The 26,240-nt window shown below is 43.2% G+C and overlaps 1 protein-coding gene across 2 annotated transcripts; it reads right to left on the bottom strand.

Moving 5' to 3' along the window:
- Positions 1-946: 946 nt before the first annotated feature.
- Positions 947-25,809, bottom strand: LOC130188748 (SH3 and cysteine-rich domain-containing protein 2-like). Of its 2 annotated transcripts, XM_056407217.1 has the most exons (11): positions 25,268-25,809; positions 17,983-18,331; positions 16,726-16,820; positions 14,391-14,475; positions 9,997-10,103; positions 9,255-9,324; positions 8,935-9,041; positions 8,743-8,831; positions 5,851-5,902; positions 4,660-4,797; positions 947-3,391 (listed from the first exon to the last, which is right to left on the bottom strand). In XM_056407217.1, the coding sequence occupies exons 1-11, from the start codon at positions 25,346-25,348 to the stop codon at positions 3,293-3,295; spliced, it is 1,272 nt and encodes a 423-aa protein (XP_056263192.1). In that variant the 5' UTR covers positions 25,349-25,809; the 3' UTR covers positions 947-3,292. The 2 variants fall into 2 exon arrangements, with proteins under 2 accessions (XP_056263192.1, XP_056263193.1); XM_056407218.1 differs by lacking the exons at positions 9,255-9,324; positions 9,997-10,103.
- Positions 25,810-26,240: the final 431 nt, after the last annotated feature.

Genomic DNA, 26,240 nt, shown 5'->3' with positions numbered 1-26,240 from the left:
TCTACCCATCTCTTGCAGTTTGAACCCATTGGAGATGGTTCTGTTTTTTCTTCTTCCTAAACAAACCGAACTGAAACCGCTTCCCAAAAATGCAACACAAACCAAAGACTGGGCAAGTTGAACCATTGCACCGCTAGTTTACGAGACGCTTGAACTGTGACTGACAATGCAAACCGCTGGTTTGAAGCCACCTGTAAATTGTTTAAAAGAGGAAACCAATAAACACAAATGCAGCCTATCAACCTTGGGTCTGTTGTGTCTGAGCAGGTTATTGGAATATTGATACATCTACAAGACAAACCGGTCCAGTTAATTTGATTCTTTTAGTTTGTGTGACGCACATTTCTTTACATAAGCCATGAGTCATCATCCACACACACACACATTAGACAATGAACAGGTGCATGTCTATTTTCAACAGCTTATTGTAAATTCTGGTGTCAATAACAATTTGATATTGTTGAACTCAAGAGTGGCTGTTTGCTCCTGTGTGATTGGCTGACGGTCCAATAACTCTTGAGAACGACGTTTTCATTTGTGTTCCAAATGAAAACAAATGAGTGTAACCGATCATTGTAGATTTCCTTGATTGTCATCACTTTCCCTCTGGTTTATGTAGCTGAGGGTGATTAAATATAAAAGCCTGAATCACTCTCCCTCCAGAAGTGCCATTATGAGATATTTATGCTGCCACTGCTTTTCGTTTTTGGCATTCCTCCGTGCGCGGCGGTGTGTAGAGGACGCTGCATTATGCATGGCCGGCTCTAACGCCTCCCGTTAAAGCGGCCTTTTTCCCCCCGCAGCTATCGTTTAGGTCCTGCATATGATTACAGATGCAGAAGAAAAACAAACTGTCACGCAGGCCTACGTGATCCACAGCCTTTACACATGCTGGGGTATCTTCACAAACCTCGTCGTCTGCGTGCAGGGAAAGAAACGTCAGAGGTGGTTTTGTAAAGATCTTTTAATGAGGTGTGCGGCCAACCAACGACTGGCTCGGGGTTTACATCCAAACACATACAAAACATTATGAACTCTCAAAAAGGTGTGAACGTGTGATGCTACATACAACTAGCAACAATGCTAAATAACTATTTTAGCTATCAAAAGTCATCAATCCAGTTCTGTTCTGATGCCGTTTTTCTCCAGTTTCTCAGTTTTTTCCATACCTCAGATATTTTATGACGAACGACGAGCCGTCAGCCCTCTGACCGGAGAGCTTCAGGGGGACGTGAAGTTGCAGGTATCACTGAACACGACAGCTATCACTATGAAGCAGATACCTCAACAAAAACAACTCATGAAACTAAATAAATGCTTTTCTGCTTATACTTTTCACATATATTGAAGGGTGGAGACGGATCATATGAGCTGGATCTCTGCGCTCCGAAAGGAGACGTACGAGTTAAATGATTTCCTCTGTCTACGGCTGCTTTAACCCTCCTGTTACCTTCGGGTCAATTTGACCCCATTCAATGTTTAACGTCGGTGTTCTTTCGGGTCAATTTGACCCCAGGCTGTTTTTCACTGTGTCAAACATATAAGAAATATCAACTTTTTTATATATTTAGGTACAAACAAACATAAAGTACCTCACACTTAAACTTGGGAAACAATATTAATTCTAATAATTTTCTGGAGGTTTTAATTGCTGGGGTCAAATATGTCAGTAAATATAAAGGTAACAGGAGGGTTAAACATTGAATGGGGTCAAATTGACCCTAAGGTAACAGGAGGGTTAAACCAACATCTCCGTGACACACGTCCACGACACAGTGAGCGTATTCTCTCTCCGGGACTCTCCTTTTAAAGAATGGGTGAACGAATCGATGGACTGAACCATCAAAAATGCAACAAAAAAAAGAATACCTTTGCTTTTCTATGTCATAGCTGAACAGCGGTCTCAATAAAAGACAGTAAGAGGGAGGTCAAACGAGGAGCAGACGATGAGGATGACAGGCTGACATTTTATCGATGATGACTTGTGCCCTCGTGGGTACAACACTACCTGCATGCACACACTGACGCATAATGGTTCGACACTGATGTCATTGCTCTCCCTGCACCTCCTCCTCCCACTGTTCTCCTGCGTCTTCCTCCAAGCTGTCAGTGAAAGTCAGACTCCTTGTCACGGTCCGGAGATCCCCAGTGTGTTGTTCTTTCTGGAAGACTGGCCGCAGTTTATTTCCCACCGTTCCTGCTCCAGTGAAGTTGTGTAATAACGCGGAGCGACATTTGCAACACCCGCTGCAGCTCTTGGTTTTCATGCCCCTCGAGCTCCTTTATGTGAGGACAGCTTCACGGAGAGGGTCTCGCTTAATGTCTCAACAACCAGCCAAACGCGCTGGATACTCTCGAGTTTCATCTCCCTTTTGGATTCCTCCTCATCTTAAATTAAAACAAGATACGTCCCACTAAAATATATATTCCAGCATGGATATGCCATCAGTCCCAAAAAAAAGGCCAGGAAAAACACTTTCAAGAAAAAACCTTCTGTCGGCTGATTCCTGCTCACTTAGCAGGAAGAAGTATGCCGTCACATATTTTCTTATAGTTATGCTAAACTGGAAAAGTCAACGGGGGAACGTCTTTGAGTTTTCCGTGAAAAGATCCCCGGAGCCTTCACTTTTCTTTTGAAAGTCTTCTCCTTTCTTAACTCTCAAGTTGGCAAGTGCAGTTCTAACTCAGCCTGACACTGCCGAGCATACCAGGTCTCTTCCTTTCATCTTCCTCTCCTCTCTTCCCTGGATGAGGGCAGCTTTCTCTGACTGGCAGCGTTGGTATCATGAAGGTGATACCAGTCCTCAGGCCGGAGACCCTGACACGAGCAGAAAGGGATGAAACACACGGCCGGAGTGGGCCGGAACGAGGAGAGGACGCCGACATCATGTTCCCATGAGAGGACTCGGTTTCCTCCCACATCTTTTTGATGAGAATAAACGTAAATGTGAAAAGTCGTCTGGCGAGCATATTTAAAGCGTGTTTTTTTACATTGATTTTTGTTGTGTATTGGAAAGATAAACACTAGACTGCTGAGAAACAGGTTCCTTTCTAAGAGCAGGACTTCTGCGTAACTCCACACTCTTTTAGAGACAGTAAATCAATTGGAAACCATGTGTTCATCAGGTCCCAGCTCTTTAAAGAAGTGTGTGTGTTTGTGGTCCAGTTTATCTTTGTTCGTTTAGTCAGCAGGAGCGGTTGGAGAGGCTGCGGCAGGGTAGAGGGAGGGTGATGGTGGTCGTCTGGATGCGAGTGCCTCACAGGGGAAAGGAGAAGGGGAAGGAGCTGAGGCTCAGATCTCCTCTATGGAGTCAGCTGGGACCAAGCCTCTCTTCTTTCCGCTGCTCAGCTTCAGAAACACCTCGCCGTCGTCCTGCTTTCCAACGCAGATCTAAAAGGAATCAACGGAAAATGAGTTGCTCTATTTTTCTAAAAGGTTACGGATACTTCCCTATTTCTAAATTTAGAACATTTGACACATTAATAGATCTGTGAGAACAGGAGTGGGTTCGGGGGAACCCACTTGTGGCAGAAAATGAAGGGATTTAGTTGTATGTACATATGATAATTGTTCTCTCATTATGTGAATCAACAGCACCGAGAGCGTGAATGAACAAGCTGGCAATTAGTGCCAGTTGACTGCAATTATTCAACATTTATTCCTGTCATGCAGGAATAAAACCTAAATAAAGAATTGAAGAAGAAAAAAATGTCCTTACTGTATAATTTAGAAATGTAACCATCATTTATTTTTCACATCATGATGAAGAGTTCCTGAGCTTTGCTTCAGAGAAACTCTTAAAGGGACAGTTCACACCAAAAATACACGTCTGTCTTCTTTCCTGTTGTGCATTTAAACATTTAGATTTGTTTTGTTTGCGAGTTGTTTATAGTTTGTGAGATATCGGTCGAGGAGATGTCAGCCTTCTCTCGAACATGTATTTTTTATTTGGACTTTTATAGAAACTATGGTGACAATGCACTCAATGCAGCCTTTATGTAGCAGGATCAGGATTATGTTGTGTGGGGAAATAAATCGTGAGTGAGAATTGGCTGAAAGTGATCTTTAAAAAAAGGTCTGCAAAAACAATAATGGAAATAATGAGCCCTATAACTGCCATACGGACACAGAGGTCATGTGGGTGCTAATCCTTTAATCACGATGTACCCAGCCTCTCACCCAGTGCATGCTGGGATAGGCTCCAGCCCCCTGCAACTTTGCACCAGGAACATGTCAGCACCACAAATAGATCTGGAATAAGTACGATGAGAAACGATTCAGAAGCCCAAATTGTTAGTGTAGCTCTTTTTTGTTTTATTCACACAAGAACCAAAGAATTGACGCCATTGCATCAGAATTCTTCAACACAGTCAAAGTCAAGGTTCTTCATTTATTTATATTTTCTCTCTCGTCTGGTAAAGCAGTGAATGGGCCGGGCACATATTTGTTGTCCCCATTAATTACTCCCTGCCATGACACCCACTTGTCTTGAAATGTACATCCTATAGCTCTGTGATTAATGTAAATGTGTTCAAGTTGAACATCTCTACTGCTATGTTTCTCTTTTTTTCTTTTTCTTTTCAAAGCAACTAAACATGAGACAAATGAATGAGCGGAAAGAGAGAGTGGAATAAATCGTTTTGATAACATCCGCGTACCTGGGATTCCCTCACGGCCATGTGGCCTCTCTCTCGGCTGCCGGGGAGGCCTTGGACCACCCGCCACACTCTCTCTCCTGGCCGGACCCTCTGCACAAAGTTAGCCGGGAAGAAGCCGACTTTGTCGCCACACTTGCCCTGGAAAACACGAGAGACCCGAACAATCAGTGGACATTTTAAAACGTATACCACGATGGGCGTCGTGATGACTACCAGGTACTTCAAAGTACTGAATTAGCTTCATTGACGGTTTTATTAAGGCCACTGATTCATTGAGTCTCTCACTATATATTAGTCTTCATTTTTTGGCTAACGGTGAGACGGATGAACACAGAAGTCCAGCCCGGCGGAACATTCCTGTGTTCATTGACATGTTTCAGGGTCGTCGTCATCTGTGAAGTCAGTAGAAACTAATAGTATCTCCATTCTGAATAGTAAACAGGAGATTATAAACAAACGGAAACATTTCTGTCAGAGCAGTGACAAATGAATGTGGTGTAGAAACAATTTCAGAAGACCGAACACGAGCTCTGATTACATCATTTAAAGGTAGTAATCGCTTCGCGTTGCATGTGTTTAAAGAAGCAGCAGATTGAGGCGCTACGCCGGTGGAGACAGATGATGTGTGAACCTCGATGAGCACAATATTTCAAAGCTTATCACCCTCCGCCTCAGCTGTTGATGTGTACTGAAGGGATTCACCACCCATACATTAGTGATGAACAGATGATTCACAAATCATATATAATTTAAAGGTTTACCGGAGTGTTGATTAAAGGTGTTAAATGACCGCTGAGCTATTTTAGGCTTCATACAAACACAGATTCACTGATGGAAGATACAGACGCTGCCCTTGAGATGAGTCTGCGTGCATCTTCTTTTTTCTTTGACGGACACAGATGCACATCTGGAGCGAGTGACGTTAAATATAGACTCAACCAAGAGCTCTTTGAGGCTACTGCGCTAGTCAAGTTTATTATGTTGAATTTTTGCTCATTTTCAGAGAAAATTATGCTCTATTTTTGTCCGCGGCTGCCTGCATGTTTATGAGAGGGAACATTGGAGCAGGTGTTATTAATCAAGACCCAAATTCATACATGCGGACAATAAATGCACGCGCACACACATTTCTGTTCCCTCAAATACCCATTATGCACACGCACAAATGTTGCCAAATGATTTATTACCCACCTTCCACCACTCTTCGTTCGAGTCGTCGGTGACCTGCACGCGATCCCCGGGCCTAGAGGAGACACGAGAGGAGATGGGGAAAACATTAGGAGGCGAGAAGGGAGATGGCGTAGGGGGGGAAGAGGAAAAGGGGGAGACGAGATCGGGATACATGATGGGGAAATGAAGGGGGAGCGAGAGAGAGAGAGAGAGGCAAGAAATAAAACAAGAATAAAAAACAGAGTTGAGTGCGAGGACAAAAGATGACATCATAAAACTGGCACAGAAAGCGGCCGTGCCCACAGCTCCAAAGCTGTGGAGGTTCAAATGAGTTTTGTGTTCCTCTGAAGATGGAGCAGCAGCCATCAGGTGGAACACGACTCTGTAGCCTCTACTGCAGCGGCGGAGGCCGACCTGGCCTGAATGCTAATGATGTTACCAGTTTTTGATGACTTTTCCACACACACACACACACACACACACACACACACACACACACGCGCGCACGCACACGCACACTGTCCTAGATACAAATTGCTGTCCCCAATGCTCTTCTGTATGTTGCGTCTCTGGGTATCTGCTCTCACGACTGCCCTTTATGATCATCGCACACAAACACACGCACACTATAGTTTGCACACGGTTAATTAAATTCACCGACGACGGTGAGCCCGGTACATCTCAACTGAAACTGGCCGTTTGAAAGTATGCCGTTTCTCCCAGAAGCACAGAACCTAAATGCATGCTTTAGTTTTGGGATATATCAAAGACAAAAATCTAGTGTGTAGCCAGAATTAGACAAACTGAGAGATGCTTTTTGATGTCTCTGGGTGCAATTTTCTGGTATAAATTGACGAGTGGGATTAACCTAGTTTAACTGATGTTTGTAGAAAGAGCAGCTTCGCTCGATGTTAGATAAAGGCTCTTTGAACAGTCCTCCGATAAATGATGGAGGGTCTAATTTAACATGTTTGAAACGACTTAAATTGAATGTCACAAGCTTAACATTCTGTCATAATATATAAATTGTTGCATCAGTATTTCCTGTTGCTGTGCTCCCACAGTCAGAGCGGCAGAAACTGATGACTGATTGCAGGATTTGGTGTGAAAATGAAATGGAAATGATAAGTAGTCCAAAGAAGGTATTTAACCTTCAGCCTGATCCTATCAACAACTATGAATAACGCTAGAATAAATAGTAAATACACCTTCAAACTAAAAGCTTTCACATAAGCAATGGTCCATGTTCCCCTAAATCCACCCATAAATCAAACCCTAACAATTCACAGCACAGATTTTGAGTTATTCATAGCAGAAAAAGAGCAGGTGAAGCAAATGTCGCTCACGATGGCTCCGTTCCATCCAGTTTCGCAGGAAGCTTGAATGAGCCAACATGCACAATAGGACCCCGAATATACCCAGTGTAGTCCTTTTCACTGTTATTTTAATAAAGTACATGTGCTCGGGAATGCCAAACTGTCTTCTTTGAGAAAGGTCTATCGTTTACCCACAACACTCATAGGTGTTTCCCTTATTTGGCCTCTTCTGGACTGTGGTAGTGTGCTTGATAGACATCTCTCTCAATGTCGTTGTCTTGCACCTGTCAGGGTGAGGCAACTCGCACCTTCATCACTCCCTCGTTCTCTCCCTCTTTGCACAGTGAAAGAGTGATAGAACAGACTTTCAGCTAATCTAGAAATAAGAAGCAGAAGGTAGAAGGCAGAAGGTAAATAACGAGTGCTCTTAGACACGGCAGGAGGGATTTGGTGACCTTAATTAACTAAATTACCAGTATCGCTCCATTAGAGACCCGGCGTGGGTGTGCGGGACTTTAAGTTGTTGTTATTGTGTATTTTATCCAGTCAATCATTGCAATACAAGACAATATTATTCTATATAATAAACAAAACAGAAAGACTGAAAAGGTATAGGTAGAAGCCAAACATGCTTATATATTCCTATCCTAAATTATTATCAAATAAATCAGAAAATTAATATAAAATAAAGAAAAATAAAAGATAAAATATAAAATAACATATATATATGTATATATATATATACATATATATTATATCCACATACATCTTCCATATGAATACATTTCAATCACACTTATAACCCTCAAGTGATATAATTTTTAAATGAAGATATCTTGGGTGTTCCCTATTGTTGAACACCTACAATCAGCGATATCACAAACAAATTCTTATTAGTTGTACTTTGAAGATACTCTGAATCAGCACTAGCTGCCGTCTGTTCTTAAATCTGTCTAAATTTTGTTGAGACGTCATCTTCTGCACTGCATACGAGTCAAACCTCAAACAGAAGCACAGAGACAAATTATGCTTTCATTATTAATGTACATTGTGCAGCCACACACACACAGCAGAGATGCTGTTAACAGTTATAAATCTGCCTGAGTTGTCCTCTAACATCCACATATCCTGCCCTCATTTTACTGCTCTGTCCTTTCTTTTTTCACTTTCCTCTTCTTCATTTTATAAAGCTTTTATTTTTATATTTGCATGTAATTTGCTCATCCCTCCTCACTTCCTCCCTCCCTCTCTGCCTAGAATAATCTTCAGCTTCATGACATCTCTCTGCGTGTGCGCGCGCCCTTTCATCTCTCGGTTGTTCGCTGCCTTTATCCTCTCCCCTGTTGGGAACACGGCTCAGTTGCTAGCTCTGCAAGGGGACAGTGATGGGCTTCGAGTTTATAATTAGCCGTCCTTCAGGGCGTCCTGACACCGTCCTCTGCAGTGGGTGGGGACATTTCTACCCTGCAGGAACAATAGCCGGGACAGAAATACAGTCAAGGCCGATGCACTCACACGAACAATAGCAACGACACGATACCACACATGCGATGCATGACAATGCTTCCCAGAGGCAGTGTGTTTGCCTTTAACTCACTGAAGTTCCAGGTCATTCTGTTCCTGAGGCAGAAACTTGTAGAGCGCTACATAGGTGTGGATGGAGTGAACGTCAATGCGCTTGGGCACCTGGACACAGGAAGACGGGAAGGTGGTGAGGCAGGATTACACACTTTGGGAGGAAAGCCTCAAGGGGCCACAGTCTACGCAGGTGGATTAAAGGGAGAGGTACCATCACACTGCTCTCCTCCGCAGGGGTCTGGGCTTCTGCAGGAGTCGGAGCTTCGCTGCAGCTCTCTTCCTCCTCCTCCTCGATCTCGACTTCGGGGACAGGGATATCTGAGGGTGGCGTGAAATGTACTTAGAAGGTGCAAACACCATACAAATCTGACCAGGCACGAGTAAATCTCTCTCACACACACTCACACACACACACACACAGACAGATATGCACAGGTAAACGTAACATATGCATAGGCACACATAGGCGTGGACATAGAGCACATATGCCTCTCCACATCCACGGAGACACAGACACACAGCGGCGTTTACCCCCCGTCTCCTGAGTTATCTCTTCCTCCATGCTGTACTGTCTCTGCTGCATCTCCTCACCTCCCTCGCCCTTATCAAAGAAGGACATAGAGAGGAAGCAGATGTCAAAGAGGATGCATTTGATAGCGGGAGTAACACGTGTGTCTGCTCTGAATGCACGCCACACAGATCAGTAGGTCGCCGCATTGATAAAAGATGTGTGTATGACATATGCATATGCTGTTAGGTCGTGAACTACATGTTTATTGAGAAGACCCCAGTGTCATCCATTGTGCTCCTCGGAGACAGATGATGGTCTGGTGCTCCATTATTACACTTCACCACATGCTACGCTGCAAGAGAGGAAACTTTTGAAAGGTTTTAATCCATTTTCAAGGAAATGTTTTGAATGCATCGCCTCTTCTACTTTCGTATCTTGAATGAGATGAGAAGATTGATGCCGCTCTATCTGCTCATGTTATTCCGCACCGACGTCTTAAACTATTCCGTTGGAGCTAAATCATTAGTAATCTTTAAAATCATCAAAGCCAATTCTCGCAATGATCTGTAGCCGATTTGTTATGTTTTTTCAAAAATACGGCAGGACTATAAACTACAGGGAGTGTGGTGCTACAAACCACCGCACACTATTTCTATGGTCTCAATATTTCACCAGCGAGTTGACCAATGAACCAAACGGTTGGTCTCCATCCCACTGATCCCACTGTCCTTTACCCGTAACCACAGGGTGATGATGTCATACCAGGCTGCGTGTCGGCGACTCTGACAAACTGGAACGGCTCATCTGTGCCAAAGATGTCCCAAAGCGCAAGGCGGCATACACAGGATCTACACGCAGCCGCACGGCCTCTGAAACCACACACACACACATTCATAAGACTAATGCACACACACACACGCGCTTATGTTCAAATTATTTACAAACCCAAGTTTACATTATTCCAGTAAAGATACAGCTCTGAACACAATTGGTACTCCCCAAAGATGATCTGAAGGAGTCAGCGGGTCTAAATATAACTGTAGTCACGCAGTCGGTCCTGGACCAGAGTGACCCACTTTACATCTGACTGAGGACACGAGCCAGAAGTTAAGGAGACATCAAGACATTATATAATTCCTCACGATTTGATTTATTTTAACATTCACTTATTGGCAGGAGATTTATCTTCAATGTAATAGCCGTAATTCATCTGGAGCTGTAGTTGAGTAGAAAGGGAATAAGAGATGAGATCTACACATGGAAGTCCTCAGCAAGGCTTCATCGCTCCATGTCGTGGAGATGGTGGCGCTATCCGAGTATTCCTGTGGATGCGAGTTTCATGTTCTGCTCATATTGGTTCATATTAAAGTCAGTGGGTCCATGTTCTTGACAGGTGATAAATCAAATAGAAATTCTGCAGCAGGAATGACTAGTGTGACAAGTGTAGATAGGTGTCATCATTCAGAGATGATAAAGCTCACGGGCGCTTTAAAGTGCGCTTTAAAGAGAACCTTCACTGAGGCAGCCATTTCTACAAAGAGCAGTAGAAAGCAGTGCTGAGAGACTCCACTCCTCTAAATAATTATGTTTCCAGAGTCTCTGACCTTCAGCTTTCTTTTCAGTGCAGATATATATTTTAGGGCTGTCAATCGATTAAAAAAATTTAACTAATTAATCGCACATTTTGAAATTCATTAATCGCGATTAATCGCTATTAAAACTTGTTTTTTCTTCTTTTTAAAGACAAAACTTCACACAAAGCTGTGTTTTCAAAGAGGCTCCTACCTATAAAGTGCCAGCGAGGTATTTAATATTGTGGATGAAAAATTGTTTCTTCAGTGAAACATCCAGATTAGTAAAAAAAAAAAATATATTGAGACCCCATTGGTCCTGTCATCTTTAACATTGAACACAGCAGAACCAGTGGCCTTGGTGACTGACTGACATTCAAATATGTCACGTTAACCCTCTGGAGGCTGGGGGCATTTTCTCCATTTTACAAAAAAATGTAAATTCACCTTTTAAAGGCGTTTTCATGTGACACACCCCCACGTGTTATACATCAAACATTCCAGAACAATCTCAGCTCTCTATATATTGAGGCACATTGTCCTCGCGCCGTGTTCTCCGCTCTCTGACTGACAGGCTGCTAATGAGCCTTACCTGTGTGGTGGGAGGTCCTTTGTGATTTACTGAGTGTTCATTGGTTGTTTCTTTTGCAAAATGTTGACAGACAAACGGATTGACAATTCACGTTGAAGGTTTCGTGGGTCGCGTTCTTTCCGCGCCGCGTCACCCGACACGTCGCCCCTTCGTTCCTCTGTATCAGAGGGGGAGACGGGAGGAAGGAGGAGCAGGAGGAAACCCGACTGATTCATCCACGAGTTTTAACTGATTTCTGCTCCTTATTTTCGCGGAGAAATATGTTTTAAAATAACGGAAACAGTGTTAAACCGCACTGCCGCGGTTTGACACTCAGAGGAGTGTAAAAACTTCAAGGCACACCGGAAGTAAACAAAGTTGCGTTAATTGCGTTAAAATTGTTTAGTGTGTTAACGCGGCCAAATTAATCGCATAGATTAACGCGTTAACGCTGACAGCCCTAATATATATATATATATACAATTGTCATATCTACACTGAAAAGAAAGCTGAAGGTCTTAATATGTACCTATGTCAACCTTGGCTCGTGTGACTTGATCTTACTTTGACCAATTATAATCTCAAGCATTAATTTCATTAAAAGCCACAGTTTGACAGTTTGTTTCATCTTTCCCTTTAACCCCACACAGCTGTTATTCTTGTTTAAAAACACAAACAAATCCTTTATGAATTTTAATTGGTAGCTAATCAGATTTTAATTATCATTGAAAGATTGCAAACAACTGTTAAGTACTTCAGTCCCGAGGTTTAATATGAAACAATAAAGAGCTTTTAAAAAAGTTGATGGGGAATTACTGGGTCTGTAAATATCCTTTCATAAAAATGTGAACGTGTGTAAACACGAGCTCGGTATTTTACCCAGCGTTTAGTTTGCTTCATATAATGAGGACACTTTGCAAAGCGAGATGGTGATGGGCAGGTCGCAGCCTCAGCTGGGTCCCGGGCGTCATGGAGCTCAGCTCATGGGTGATGACAGAGCTGTAGGTCAATTGTGCCCTGATTCATAGAAGGTGCAAGGAAGTGACATCACGAGGTGCTAACCCTGATTCAGCACCCAGTGTGTGAGATGAAGGACTGTCTCACCTACACAGATGTTCACCCACAAAGGTATTTCAAAGAATAACAAGCTCTCAATCAGAGATGATGACGATTGCAAGAACACATTCAGGCTTTTTTAGGACACAACAGGCTGTGCTTGTGACTGATTTAGCCCTCAGCAGGTTTACTTTCCATGGAAATGTCAGATTTGATTACGACCAGAATTGTGTAACAGTCAAAATCACATTTTTGGTGAAATGATGCAGAGAGCTAGAACCCTCCGGTTACCTTCACCTGGACTCACATCGTTTACCCCGGCAAGTTAATACAATTATTTCCAAACTTTAAGTGTAAGGTACTTTATGTGTGTTTGTTGACTACCTATATAGCCCATTAAATAAAACAACCCCCGCCCCCCTCCCTTATATATCCAGAATAACTGCTCGCGACTACGGCAAAATATGCAGATCACCATTAAATCTCACTGATTGATCTAAATTTGGAAAGAGATATCTTTTTGGTGTTTTAATGGCTTTATATTATTATTATTATTATTATTATTATTATTGTTGTTGTTGTTATTATTCTAAGTACATATTGTTGCTATCTATAACATTTGTAATGAAAAACTATTTCTGTTCTCGAGAATAGTAACATCTGTTATGTTCGGGGGCAATTTGACCTCTTGGGGAAAAAACTTCATGATGGTGGCCCTGGAGGTATTTGGATGACATTAGCAGCACTAACTCGACCCTGTTGTTCAAGTGGGGAGACAGACCATAATAACTTTCCATTTTTGGATGGCAGTGTGTTTGCTGGTGGTCGAGAGACAACCGGAGGGTCAACACCGAGTCACATTCTTATCAGAGGAGGATTCCTCATAATCAGGGACCTGCTCAACATCTTGTGTCTCAGACACGCTCTCCTGTCGGTCCCTTTCACGCTCAAAGAGACGTGACAACGTCTTATTGACAGGAACATTTCCTTAGAAGTCATTTTTTGTTGAGAGATTTTAGAAAGAGAGAGCAACACAGAACAACAAGGGACGTTTGCTCCATCCCTTGTTGTGTGAAATCTCAATATGCCAAGCGAACCATATTTCCCCTCCCCCACGTCCTATGAACTATCAGTGGTTCTCGCACTACTACAGCTATAGCTATGTTAGGTTAGGGCCCTCAAGCTTTTTGAAGATTAGAAAACTGCATGTTATAGTGCCCTCAATATCCTTCAAAACAACCAAAACAAATGTGTAAATTGTTGATATTTCGTATATGTTTTATACAGCTAAAACCACCTGGGGTCAAATTTACCCCAAAGAACACCGATGCGTACGAGTTGTGTGAAGGACCTTGAAACACATTATGTTAATTTTATGTTTACCCAGTTGTCCCCATTCAATTAGGAAAAGTCATGAAATATGAAGCAAAATCAAGAATGTCAGTCATATATTTTGAGATGTCAACATTGAATGGGGTCAAATTGACCCCAAAGGTAACAGGAGGGTTTAGAAGCAGACCAATCGGCAAACAAGCAGCATTTCAATGTTGATGTATTAAAACCAGCCGACTGAAGTACCAGACAAAAAAAGATTACCCTTCATCGGTCAAAGGCTATACAGTAAAAAGCATGAACAGAAATAGAAAACCATAAACATTAGAACTTATAAATATCTATTCACATACTTTCAGGGTGCAGACCGTCCGTCAGCCTCCAAGAGAAGCTGAATTTGTTCTTCCTCTTTACATTTTCCCACTTCATGCTCCTCGGTCATCAGGTGAGATGGAGATGGTTCTGGTTTTATTACAGTGCATGCACAAGCACACAAACATCTACAAATAAACGAAAAGGCTAGAAGAGCAACATCACAAAACAAAAGCACATGGGACGCACACATAACAATGCACATCTGCACTCACTCACAAAGCACGCCCACGCAGAGCCTCAGGTATGCTCACCTTGGCTCGGTTGAACTTCCTTGACGACAGACAGTTGGTCGTTGACGAGCATCGGCGAGCTGAAGTTTCGCTTGAACGCTCCGGACTAATGGAGGAGAGCAGAAGGATGGATTTCTTTTAAGTTCGCTTCTTGTTTATCGGCTGAGCTGAAGGCAGACTGACTCCTGTGGAACCTTCAAGACTTTAATGGACTCATCTCAAAGTTAATGGATCAGAAACATGGTGCGTGGAGCACATGCTGCAGAAAAAAGCTACATGCAATTCCCGCCGTCAAGTGTCTGCTGTAAATTATGAACAATAAATCCACTCTAGCGCTTACCAGCATGCGCTTAGCTTACACACAGCCATTGGCATGTGATTATGCGCATGGGTGCAATTTCACACTGAATTAAGTGTTTCAGCTGAGATATCAGTTAGTCTTTCCCATGACTTGCAAATGAGCCACTCGGTTTGTCATATTATGTTAATGAGGAACACAACTGTGTGACACCTTGGTTCCTGTAAAGACACCCGGGATCTGGTCTGATGATATTTTCTTCCCTATATCTCTCCGGCTCTCAGTCTTTGTTCTCTTCTGTCAAACCGCACACAGACGTTTCACACAGACGTTTTGAACCTAGTGCTCTTAAAATGGGCCGAGTGGTCTTTGCGAAGGGTTTGTTTCTTGCTGCATGCTAATGTCCTCTTCCCTTCACTCCAAGATAAACACAAAGGCTCTCTCTGAAATCACTCCCAATTTTCTGCCAAGTTGCACTACACACTCCTCAGGTCAAGAGCTCCAGTTTGTGTGTGGAAGTTAAAACTTGTATTTTCTTTTATGAATGTTGTCTTTAGTCGAACACTTTACTCAAAACTGTTTCACAAAACGTATTGAATTTATATTACAGCGCAGGTCATTTTCTGCGTGATCTGACAGTCCTGGTTCACCGTGGTAATGTTACCATGGCAACAGGCCTCCCAGTCTTATATGTGCTTACTACGGCGATGACTGTTTTCATTTTTAAATAAACAATTGCTAACACGAGATGATTGCAACCCAAATTGTTATTGTTGCTCGTGTTTTTATAATATATCTGTCTATCTATCTATCTATATATGTGATGTCTGGGGAAACACAGATACTTTGGATGTAAGACTGGACTGAGGTGGTGAAACTTGGGTTGTTTGATGAACACAGTGACGACATCCAGCCAACAGACTGTATACAAGAGGTGGATTTAGTCACAGCGACGTCACCCATTGGTTTGAGGACTGAGGTTTTGAAGCATCGAGTTTGATATTTTGTTCGTAGCCATCTTGGTTTTTAGTTGTAACCTTTCAGGTTTTTTTTCACCAAATGTTGTTTAACAAATAAACAATGTGAAAGGGTTAAAGTTGTAAGTCAAAAACACTGACTAGACAGTCACAATGTAGCCATACCCTAAAGCATAACTTTGCTTTAATTTAATTTCAATTCAGTTTATTTTATGTTTAGCCCCAAATCACAAATTACGAATTTGCCTCAGAGTGCTTTACAATTTGTACACATACGACATCCCTGACCTTTGACCTCACATCGGATCAGGAAAAACTCCCAAAAAATAGAAAAAAAACTTTCACAGGGGAAAAAAAAAGCTTTAGTGTCTATTTACTTCTAAATGAGATCATAATTTACTAAATGAACATCGTGTTGTGATGAAGAAGACTTTAGACTTGCGTTTGAGACACTCATTTACAATGTTTACTGAGGTAGTAATACATCAAATAAGAAAATAAGTAGGGTTGTTTTCTCAGTGACTTCTATACAAACAGACTTATTTTTGCAACCAGAGGAGTTGCAAGAGCCAGAAAGTAAGTTTACGCCACTCTTGCGTTGGCAACCCGAGGTTGCTGTCCGATCGTAAATCTTGTATTCTTCATCAATGCAAAAAATAGATATATAACATGCATGTGAGTCTCTGGGTTTACCACACAACTAGTCGTCTCTGCTCTGCAGAAATGTATCACCTGAACCTGGAAGCAATGTTTTTGTTGTTGTTTTTTTCCCAGCTTGTTTGGGATTAAAAACGTAGGAACAGAGTAGTTATAGCCACTATAACTGAACAGACAAAGACACGACTACCACGTACACAAACTTCACAAACACGAAATCTAAGGAGAAAAAAAAATCAACACATTTTCACCCACTCTGAGTGAAGTCGGCCTACATTGTCAGAACAGCACAGCAGTGATTTCTTCGTGCCAACAATGTTGCCAGAAAACAGTTGATTCACAGACACACTTGGACAAACCAAGACATACAGTCAGTGACTACCACTGTCAAATATGAGGACATAGAAATCAAGTTTCTTCACACCTTCCCGTGGCACTGCTGCTGCGATAGTTCTGAGGTGCACCAGAGGTGAGCAGCCATCTTGCATGTTTTACACCGCAGAGCCTGTTTGGAGTTTCCTGCAGAGAGGGGCAAAGATGAGAGCGTGAGAACAGATGAAACACAGCCACACACACGGTGGAACAAGGCTTCACAGCAGGCTGCAGATCTGCATCCTAACCAACCGCAGTGGCCTTCAGGTCCCATGAGCAAGTCTTCCCGCTGCTCAGGTGGAGAGAGAAATAAAGTGTTGTCGTCCTATCGAGCTGCCGCTGACAGCTTCATAATCAACGGCTCGTTTTTCAAAACAATCTGGAGAGATTGGAAACCAGCAGGAGATATTTGAACCTTAATCAATTTGGCAATATGTCATATGGCTTTTTCTTCTTTCAAGTACTTCAGTAATAAAAGCCTTTGAGACTTGAGATGTCGTCCCTTCATTTGTGATGCTGACTGTTGAATGTGTCTAACAATTAAGAGGTGGAGTCACTTTTATCCGAGAAACATAAGATAAATAGATTTCTGGATGTGTTGCAGACGGGAATGACGTTGACAGGGCTATTATGGAGCGGAAACAACACACCGGAAAATGTGAGGGTTCGATAAAAACAATTGCTTTTACTTTGAAGAGCAAACATGGAGTCGGCCTAATGAGTGTAACAAGGAGAGAGAGAGAGGCTGGACTGTGTTTGGGGAATGCAGAGGATACTTAGGTGATGCATCACGTAAATAAACCCACAATATATGCAAAAAATAAACCGCGGTCTATCATCAATCATAGCGACAGGAAGTAGATTTAGCAGAAATGCCCGGAGTTGTTAATTAGGGATGAGAGCACTCACACACTATATATATATATATAAATCCCTGTTAATAAAACAATGGTTTCTTCAGAGATGTAAACACCGAAAAGCTGCATAGAAGACAAAAAGTCCAATCCTTAATCTAATTTAAGAAAGAAACTGTCTATGTGTACCCGACTGAGAATAGACACATAGCGGCTATTCAGCTATTTACATTGAGCCAAGCCAAGAATTCTTCTGTTAGCTAGCCTGGCAGAATTTATTTTATATTAGAAGTTGTTTATATTAGTAGTGTTGGCAGTAGACAGTATGTAAAGCAACAAACTATATGTGCTTTATAAATGAAATGGGTTGCCACGTAAACAAAGACAGGGAGGCCACGCTGAGCGTTGGCTGGACCAAAGCAAAGAGAGTCCAGGGAGGAGATGGAGGGCCTTACCCACGATCATGTGCTTGCAGTGCTGGCAGTTGGTGGGCCTGCGAAAGACATGGTCCTGGAAACAGTGGGTGATCTGAGGCCGCGGAGGCTTGGTGGGCAGCGACGGGGAAAGGCTGAGAGAGGGGGAGTGGGAGGCGATGGAGGGGTTGGGGCTGAGAGACGGCGAAATGGACGGTGAGCGGTCGCCGAGTAGAGGCGAGCCGGGCGGCAGCGGGGGAGAAGGGGGCGGCGGGTCGGTGATGAAATCCGGGGGCAGGCGAGCGTCGCTGTAGGACCTCTGGAAGAAGTTCTCCACGCTTTTGCTTCGCATGATGGTCTTGAAGGACAGTGAGCGTTTTAGTCTCTGGAGCTACACACACACACACACACACACACGTTGACAGAAACAGAGAGAGAGAGGGTACACTATAATAAACACAAGATAAGCAAGAATGCAGTGGCACATTTAGGAGCAATAACAAATGTCCAATACGGCCTCAAGGCGGCACAAGCAATATCCGGCATCCATAAACACAACGCTCTGTTCTGATCTGCAATACAACCTCATATGGAAAGAACATATTCATAGCGAAGATACCTGTAAGATCCCTATATTATAAGTTCGAGCATATCCTTTGCACAGTCACATTTTAAAAGCCATTGGCCGCGTGGTGAAACAAGATAAGCCTTACTCACTGACACGGCCGTGTACGTGGAGGTGGCGGCAGGAGGTCTATTGTGGTGAAATAAAGCAAGATCGTTCACACGGCCTTATCATCCAGCGACAGCCTATCTTCAGGGGTCTTAATCTGATGGCGGCTGCTCGTGGGTCCGATTGATCGCGCCACAGGCTCTCTCTGAGCGTACGGGGCCGACGGATCCCTCCTCAAAGGGCCACACTCACACGCCCACAACATCCAAGCATGTCAAACATGGACCCTCCCTCATCTGTATCGACGTACCCGACCGGCCTCGTATCTCCTCTGGGCCATTGGCCAAACTGCATTTCAAAAGCGTGACGATCAGACGACAGAACATAAGCAACCGTCGTTTCTGAAGTTTTCCCTCCGGCCCTGCGTACAGACGATGATGACGGCCGAGCGACGTGCAGACGTTTTTTCCCGTGCAGTGGCAGCGTGAGAGCAGTGCCAGGGCGTGGCCGGGTGTCGCAGGGGAGGGATGGATCAACACAGACAGACGAGCAGACAGATAATCAGTCGGCCTCGATCGCTCTGGCTGCTCACGCTCTGCCCGTCAGCGGCAAACCGTCAATCACTGAGCAGGAACATGCTGGTTACAGCTCCACACGTCTGGGAGGAAGATGTAAAAACAGTGTGTCTGTCTGAGTGTGTGTTTGTGAGGCTCACATGGAGGTAAAGAGCCGGACAAACAACCGTCCGAGAAACTGAGGGCACATGCTTCCTGTAAATTATCTTTATTAATAGTACAAACCGAACCAGTCTGACTCATCTCCTCCACGCTTGATTTCCAGTATTTACCCTCTGGTAGAACATTAACGATCATTAAAAATACATATATTTAGCATTAATTTATACCTATTGCAGTTCACATAAATAGTGTTGTTAGACCCAATTGATGATGCCTCAAGTGACATCACTCGGGGGGATTTATCAACTTCACACAGCTCCCTCTGGAGCAGCAACACACCGTATGCACTCGTTTCCACTCCCTCCTAGACCTGTAAACAGACTTTGATGTGGAAAATAACCTCGCTTTCCCTTAAGGTGCTCAGAAAAATGAAACTCTCAACATGTACATCTTTATGGGCAAAGTCCATCTGCTGATAAAGATTGTGGAAAGCTCCAGAAATATAAAAAAAGGATGAGATTTTTTTTTGGAAACAGTTATTTATATTTTATAGATAATCCTCCAATAATCTCATGACCGTTTATGATTTACTCGCTTTACAGAAGGGTCAGAGACGTGTCCCTCTCTGGACAAGTTGGGCTGGAAGAAGATGTACATCAGCCCAAACCTGACACATCATAACATGTACTTACAGATCCATCAACCATTACAAAAAGTCAAGAAAGGGGTATGTATTCTTTAAAAAAACTGTTTTTTAACGGTGTTTTCACACACGTTTTCTGTCCAGCATCACAGTCTTCAGCTGAGCTCTCTCAATCAGAGCCGATGAGTGCTGGCTAACAGCTCCGGTTAGACCACATGTCTCAATTACAGCTAATCTAATCATCTGTCAGTGTGCGTGCGCGCCTAAAAAGCATTCCGGCTAACTTCCCAACATTAGCTAAGAGCGTCATGCTTTAAGCCAAGCGTGATATCGCATTTGAGTTGGGTCACTTACATTTTAGAGACAGGTGAGAGGCCGGCGGCGGTGAGGCAGAGTGAACCGAACTACACCGCAGATGATACCCTGCTCGTGATATTTAATATCGGCCCATATGTATTACAGCAATTTCACGACAAGGTCTGCCATGGAAACCGCCTCAATCTTCTTTCGTCACCAAAAATAAACCTGTGGGTTTATTTGAGCTTGTTTCTCACTCAAATGGCTCACAATGCTACACATGCCCAGATTGGCATGCACCGATACACAATCAATACTCTGTCAAACACATTTTGATGAGGTGCCTCGGCGAACGTGTAAAAGACCATAATTCTCACATCTTTGATCCATATACCAATCCCCAGCTGTTCTCATGGAGCCAACATAAACATCCAAAATCAATGCTCCATAGAGGGACAGCAGGGTTTGAGCAGACACAATTCAATAATAAAGCTTTTATTTCTTCCAAATATGTAGCCTTCCTCCATCATAGTTTATAGTGGCCAGACATATATATACTATATATATATATATATATATATATATATATATATATATATATGGGAATGGGACCGTAAGCTTGTGGCCATGATATGCCTCAGTGTGGATTGTGATAAATGATTCAGCCATTAGAGAGCATTTCAAAAGGAAAGGCTTATCTCCACTCTCTCCAGCTGGGTCTTTGTTTGCGGTTATGAAGGTCAAAACATACGCTCAGTCTGGTGAAAACGTCTTGGTTTTAGGGTCTGCCTGTCCCATTATTTTTCTACCTCTCTCAAACAAAAAGCCAAACTCACTTCATTTTATGTAGAGAGTTGCCAGGGATGTGCATAGGACAGGTGAGACATGAGACATGAGACATCACTGACAGATTTGTGCCAATTATTTCCTCCAATATCGTCTTATTCTACCACCGTCGGGCTTCACTCCTGAACTGTGCCAAAGGGCTCTGTGTCGTCAGCAGTGCAGCAGTAATAAGGGAATATGCTGCAGCAGAGACCCCCCCCCCCCCCCCCCCCCCGCTCTACATCACACAATCAAAGCTCTGCAACAACGTGCATGTAAATGCAATATTATACTTTCCGTAGTAATTTCCACTTAAAAATTCTCCCCAGTTTGTTCCCCCCTTTAAAGCTCATCTCACATAAAGAAAAAGGCCTAATGATTTAGTTTCCCTCTGTGCTGGATGTCAATGTGTCTGGCCTGATTGTAAGTGATATTTCAGGCTCATGAAGGATAACCGAGCTATGAAAGACAGTTTCCTGGCACAATTCGGTTCTAAATAATGAGCAGGGTATGTGGTTTCAGAAGAAGTGATGGGTTCAGGAGGGTTTCACACCCTCACTATGTGGCTCTGTGTGGTTTGGGGTAGGTTATGTAAAACTTAAATAAGAGGACAGGAGAGAAGTGACTAAACCGAGGTAAAATGACAATCTAACCTCGGTTCTAACCTGAAGGATTTAGCACAAGACTAAAAATCATATCGAGAGGGACTGAAGAATATTATGAATACCTTTGAGCACAATGTGCGAACATCTTCGGCCTTCACCATCATCACACTTCAACATCACAATGTGAACCAGTTTCATATCACAATGTTTCCCTTCTTGGCTGAAATTTGTCATAATACACAGCAGCAGATTCCCACTCTGAATATGAGATAAGAAAGGCATAATGCTGCGTCCCTATCACACACACACACACACACACACACACAGACTTCTCTTCCCGTCTCTCTATGATTGTTTAATGGGGGAGGAACTGTGTGTGAAATACTAGCGAGGATTACAACCACTTTCCTCACTGCGGTGCAATTTCTCTCCCAAACATTCAGCTACCCCCGCCATGAAGCATTGCCCCGGTAACTCATCATCCACCCATTGTTCAGTTTACCCACAACACAATGGCTGTCAGTGTGTGACGAGGGGAGGCGATTGTTATTTCTGAGTGAGCATCGGGCGGCAACAAATAAATCCCCCCTTCAAAGATACTTTCCTTCCACTTGTCAGCGACGAACAAATAAATACACGGGCAGATATTTATGTACAGTTTTTCAAGAGTTCACGCCTTCCCCTGCAGCGTCACATCAAGAAGCATCACAGCAGTAAAGGTGTTACATTAATCAATAAAGACCGGGGCCCACTTCGGCCTCCCTCTGCTCCACTCCCCTTTTTGTCACTCAGGATCAGAGCTGGCGACATGTTAATGAAAAGTGAAGTGAACTCAAAGCGTGCGCGTGGCGTCAAAGAAACGTCGGGAGATTAAACACCGCAACGTATCCAAGCAGAGAATTGGCAACAGTTCAGCGCTCACTATGCAAAGTAACTGCGGAGAACTATAATTAACACTGTCCTTGGTCAACAATTAATTAAAAAAGAAGGTGTACATGAAAAATCAAGATCACGTTTAATATCAATGACCTCATCCACCTTCCTTTTCCACAGTGCTGACAGACGCCCTGTCGCCTTTTTTATTGCCCCTATCAGCTTTTCCCGACGGAAATATCTTAAAACATGGCGATGAAATATTTCACATGTATTCAAGGTCCCCAGATGATGAACTCTACGACCTTTGGCGAACCCCTCTCTGTCTCCCTTATGCCAGAGTAGAAGAACACCAGAACATTTCTTTAAAAATTGCCATCTCTCAACAGGTGGAGCCCCAGTGAGAAATATCTACTGAACAAAACCACTAGCCTTGTCCACAATCCGTCAGGTTTACTTTTAAGCTTCTTGTCATTTAGCTTTGGAGCAGCGACAAGTTCTCATTTTCACACTGTCGGCAGTCCCAGTCCCCTTGTAACACTCAGCCGGCTGTGTGAGTGTTTTAAGTGCTCACATTGAGCGAAGAAGAAGACGAAGAAGAATCCAGGGATGAATTGAGATGTTCTTGTCACACAGTTAGCGAGCTGCCAGAGGGACCAATGTCCAACGAGATGTTGGAGGGTATTGTTTTAAGTATCTCTGCTCTCAGAGATGATCTTACGATCCTAAATCCTAAAAGAAGAGCGCTACCTGTGCACTTCCATCACAGAAAAATCCCCCAAAGTGTCGCCATCCCTGAGCAATCCAACTGCTCTCCACAGAGAGCGTCACTATAAACTGTCGATTGCTTCTCAGGCATCTCCTCTGCTGCACCAATCACATTTCTGCAATGCAGCCCCTGGCAATATACCAGCACCTTGTTGGCAACCAGGGAGAAAGTCCATGCCTACGTTTTTTCATCCCCTAGCATTATATTCCTCTTTTCCTGATTTCTGTGATCCATCTGTGTGGGGGAGTGCTGCAGGTGGGTTTCAGGGAGCATCTGTTATCAGAGCAAGTTCCCTTTCGTCCTTATCGCATTAATGTGTGTGCATATGTGTCTGATTAGATTCCTTCAAAGTGTAAACCCTGTGGCGGTGATTCTCGTATGTAGCAATGGTCTGGATGGAATGGGGATGTGAGAGATTTTCAATCCTCCTGGGACCCCAGCTGTACACATCAGAGCCATAAACTGAAATTAACTTCAATGTTCTCCTTCTGGATTCCTTACTGGACTCCTCTGCACAGTCTCATTGACCCTCCAGTGGCCATGCAGCATTTAACCCTCCTGTTACATTTCGGGTCAATTTGACCCCATTCATTGTTTAATGTCGGTGTTCTTTGGGGTCAATTTGACCCCAGGCTGTTTTTCACTGTCAAACATATAAGAAATATCAACTTTTTTATATATTTAAAGGGCTATTTAGGTAGTCAACAAACACACATAAAGTACCTCACACTTAAACTTGGGAAACAATATTAATTCTAATAATTTTCTGGAGGTTTTAATTGCTGGGGTCAAATTGACCCCAAGGGTAAAATATGTTTGTAAATGTAAAGGTAACAGGAGGGTTAAAGAAAGTCCAGAAGATGTTACAATGAACTCTTCACCTGCACAGCGAAGGAACCGAGCTGCTGATTTAATGGCCAACCCAATTAGTTTGTGGTGCGGTTGTGACGGGGTGAATTCAGCCGGTGAATCATGTGAATGATATTCAGGCCTGCTCGGCACAGAATATCGTTCCTCGATAGAAGCTTTTGAAGAATGGAGAACTGGAGAAAGCTCCGTACAATGCAGACGTTCATGCTTGTCACAAAATGTAGATGGACCATCGGATGAACCATGTGCGTGTTTGTGCGTGAGGGAAAGTTGTATGAAGTGTTTGGGCATCATGAATTAAAAGCCTTCCTTTATGAAGTAGCCATTGAGAAGGCTTTCACAGCTCCCATCTGGAAGCCAGCCCTTGAACTCTTTGTTTCTACAGTCAAGTCAACACATTAAATGGAATCACAAGGACACTTTGCATTGAAGGCTCAAACTGTACAGTGAGAGGAGCTTGTTCTGCATATTAAACACAAAATGCACATATCAATGTGGCCATTTATGCTTATTGCAATATACATTTTCTTGCAGCAGAAATTAGAACAAGTTATTTGACAGAGTGTGTGTATGTGTGTCTGAGTGCAGCAATTTGGCAGAAAAGTAAGATGTGACTGTGCGTAATCGATAAAAAGCAGACAATAATAAATCTGAAAAGCATTAATTATAACCATCCTGCCACGTAAATTATGCTGAAAAATACAAAGTATGAATTGATAAGCATAAATCCCCTCGTGTGTGTGTGTGTGTGTGTGTGTGTGTGTGTGTAGGTGCGTGCGCAGGAAGTGCATTTGGAGAGGCAGACAGAGACAGAGTGACATCACACCTTACGTGTGTGGTTACACCTTAGTGACGCAGTCGTGACGAATACGGTTGCAATTGTGAAGGATGAATGTTACGCAAACCGGCGGAATAATAAAGAGGAGGAATACATCACTGCATAATAAACAGGTAAAACAACCTCTCTTATTATTCAGCCAAAAATAATGTCGCCTACAGTTTCCGCTGAAGAAACTGTCCTGCGAAGTTGAGTGTCTCCTCCTCGTGAAAGAGATGATAGTATATGATCTGTACATGATGCATTCACGGACTTACCTTGGATGACATCGGTTGGATGGACATGGTGCTTGGAGAGCGCTGCAGCTCGCGCTCCATCTCATTGTTCTCAGTCATCATTGACACCGCGGTGGTCAGAGTCGTGAAACACACACACAACAATGAAAGGAAACCGTGTAACTCCTCAAACTGTGTCCGGTCGGGATGAATGTCCGGCTTCAGCCGCACAAAAGCTCCGCAAAGTGAAACAGAACCACATCACAGGAATGTGCGCGCGCTGTGAGCTGGACGCCTTATGGCCATTTGTCCTCCACACACCGACTGCAGGTTGATTAAAGACTTTCTAAACACACTCACACCAGCTGTTTATATGTCGCTCATGCCAAGCAAGGACCAGCATTCAGGAGTGAGGATCGCGTATGGGCAGAGGAATGGCATTGTCCCTTGAAGGCATCTGAAAACTCCAATATGGAACAATTCCGTCCTACAGGTTCAAGAAACAGTTTTTTCTTTTCTTCTTCAAAACAGCCAAACATCGACCGGTATGGTATTATGATGAGATCCAGATAAAGCGCGTGCTCTGGAAGGTGCGGGTGGACCTGTGTAAATCCAAAGCGAGCTGTGCCCCTCACCACTGCACACACTTAAATTTAAGCGCACTCGGAGGCACGCCTCCCCGTGCGTCTGAGGCGCATGATTGGGTCAATGTTTACAACTCTGCCAGGATTCATTTAGAATCGGGACCACGGCCGTGGGCGGGGGCTGATTCCAAGCCCAAATATAGACTACCTCACAATTCTCAAACAGAGAGCTGCTTTTCTCATGGAGAGGATGAACAATTGCAACAAAAGAAGAATAATCCCACCTGAATCCTCCCTTTTCTTTTATTTATTTTATTTGTATTTCTTTCTTTATTTTCCTTTCATTTTATTTATTTTATTTGTATTTATTTATTTATTATCCTTTATTTTATTTATTTCCTTTTTTTAAAGGCAAAGCAGTAAAGTGCACC

The sequence above is a fragment of the Pseudoliparis swirei genome, chromosome 23 (assembly GCF_029220125.1).
Source record: "Pseudoliparis swirei isolate HS2019 ecotype Mariana Trench chromosome 23, NWPU_hadal_v1, whole genome shotgun sequence".
NCBI classification, from domain to species: domain Eukaryota; kingdom Metazoa; phylum Chordata; class Actinopteri; order Perciformes; family Liparidae; genus Pseudoliparis; species Pseudoliparis swirei.
This window is presented reverse-complemented; position numbering and strand designations above follow the sequence as displayed.

Bases quoted from the DNA above. Each gene is read 5' to 3' on its own strand.
- LOC130188748 (XM_056407217.1), bottom strand. From the start codon at position 25,348: ATGATGACTGAGAACAATGAGATGGAGCGCGAGCTGCAGCGCTCTCCA. The intron at 9,042-9,254 runs GTAAACGCCGCT...CGCCACCCTCAG, and splicing joins GATAACTCAGGAGACGGGGG to ATATCCCTGTCCCCGAAGTC. The intron at 5,903-8,742 runs GTGAGTTAAAGG...TGTCTCCTCTAG, and splicing joins CAGAATGACCTGGAACTTCA to GCCCGGGGATCGCGTGCAGG.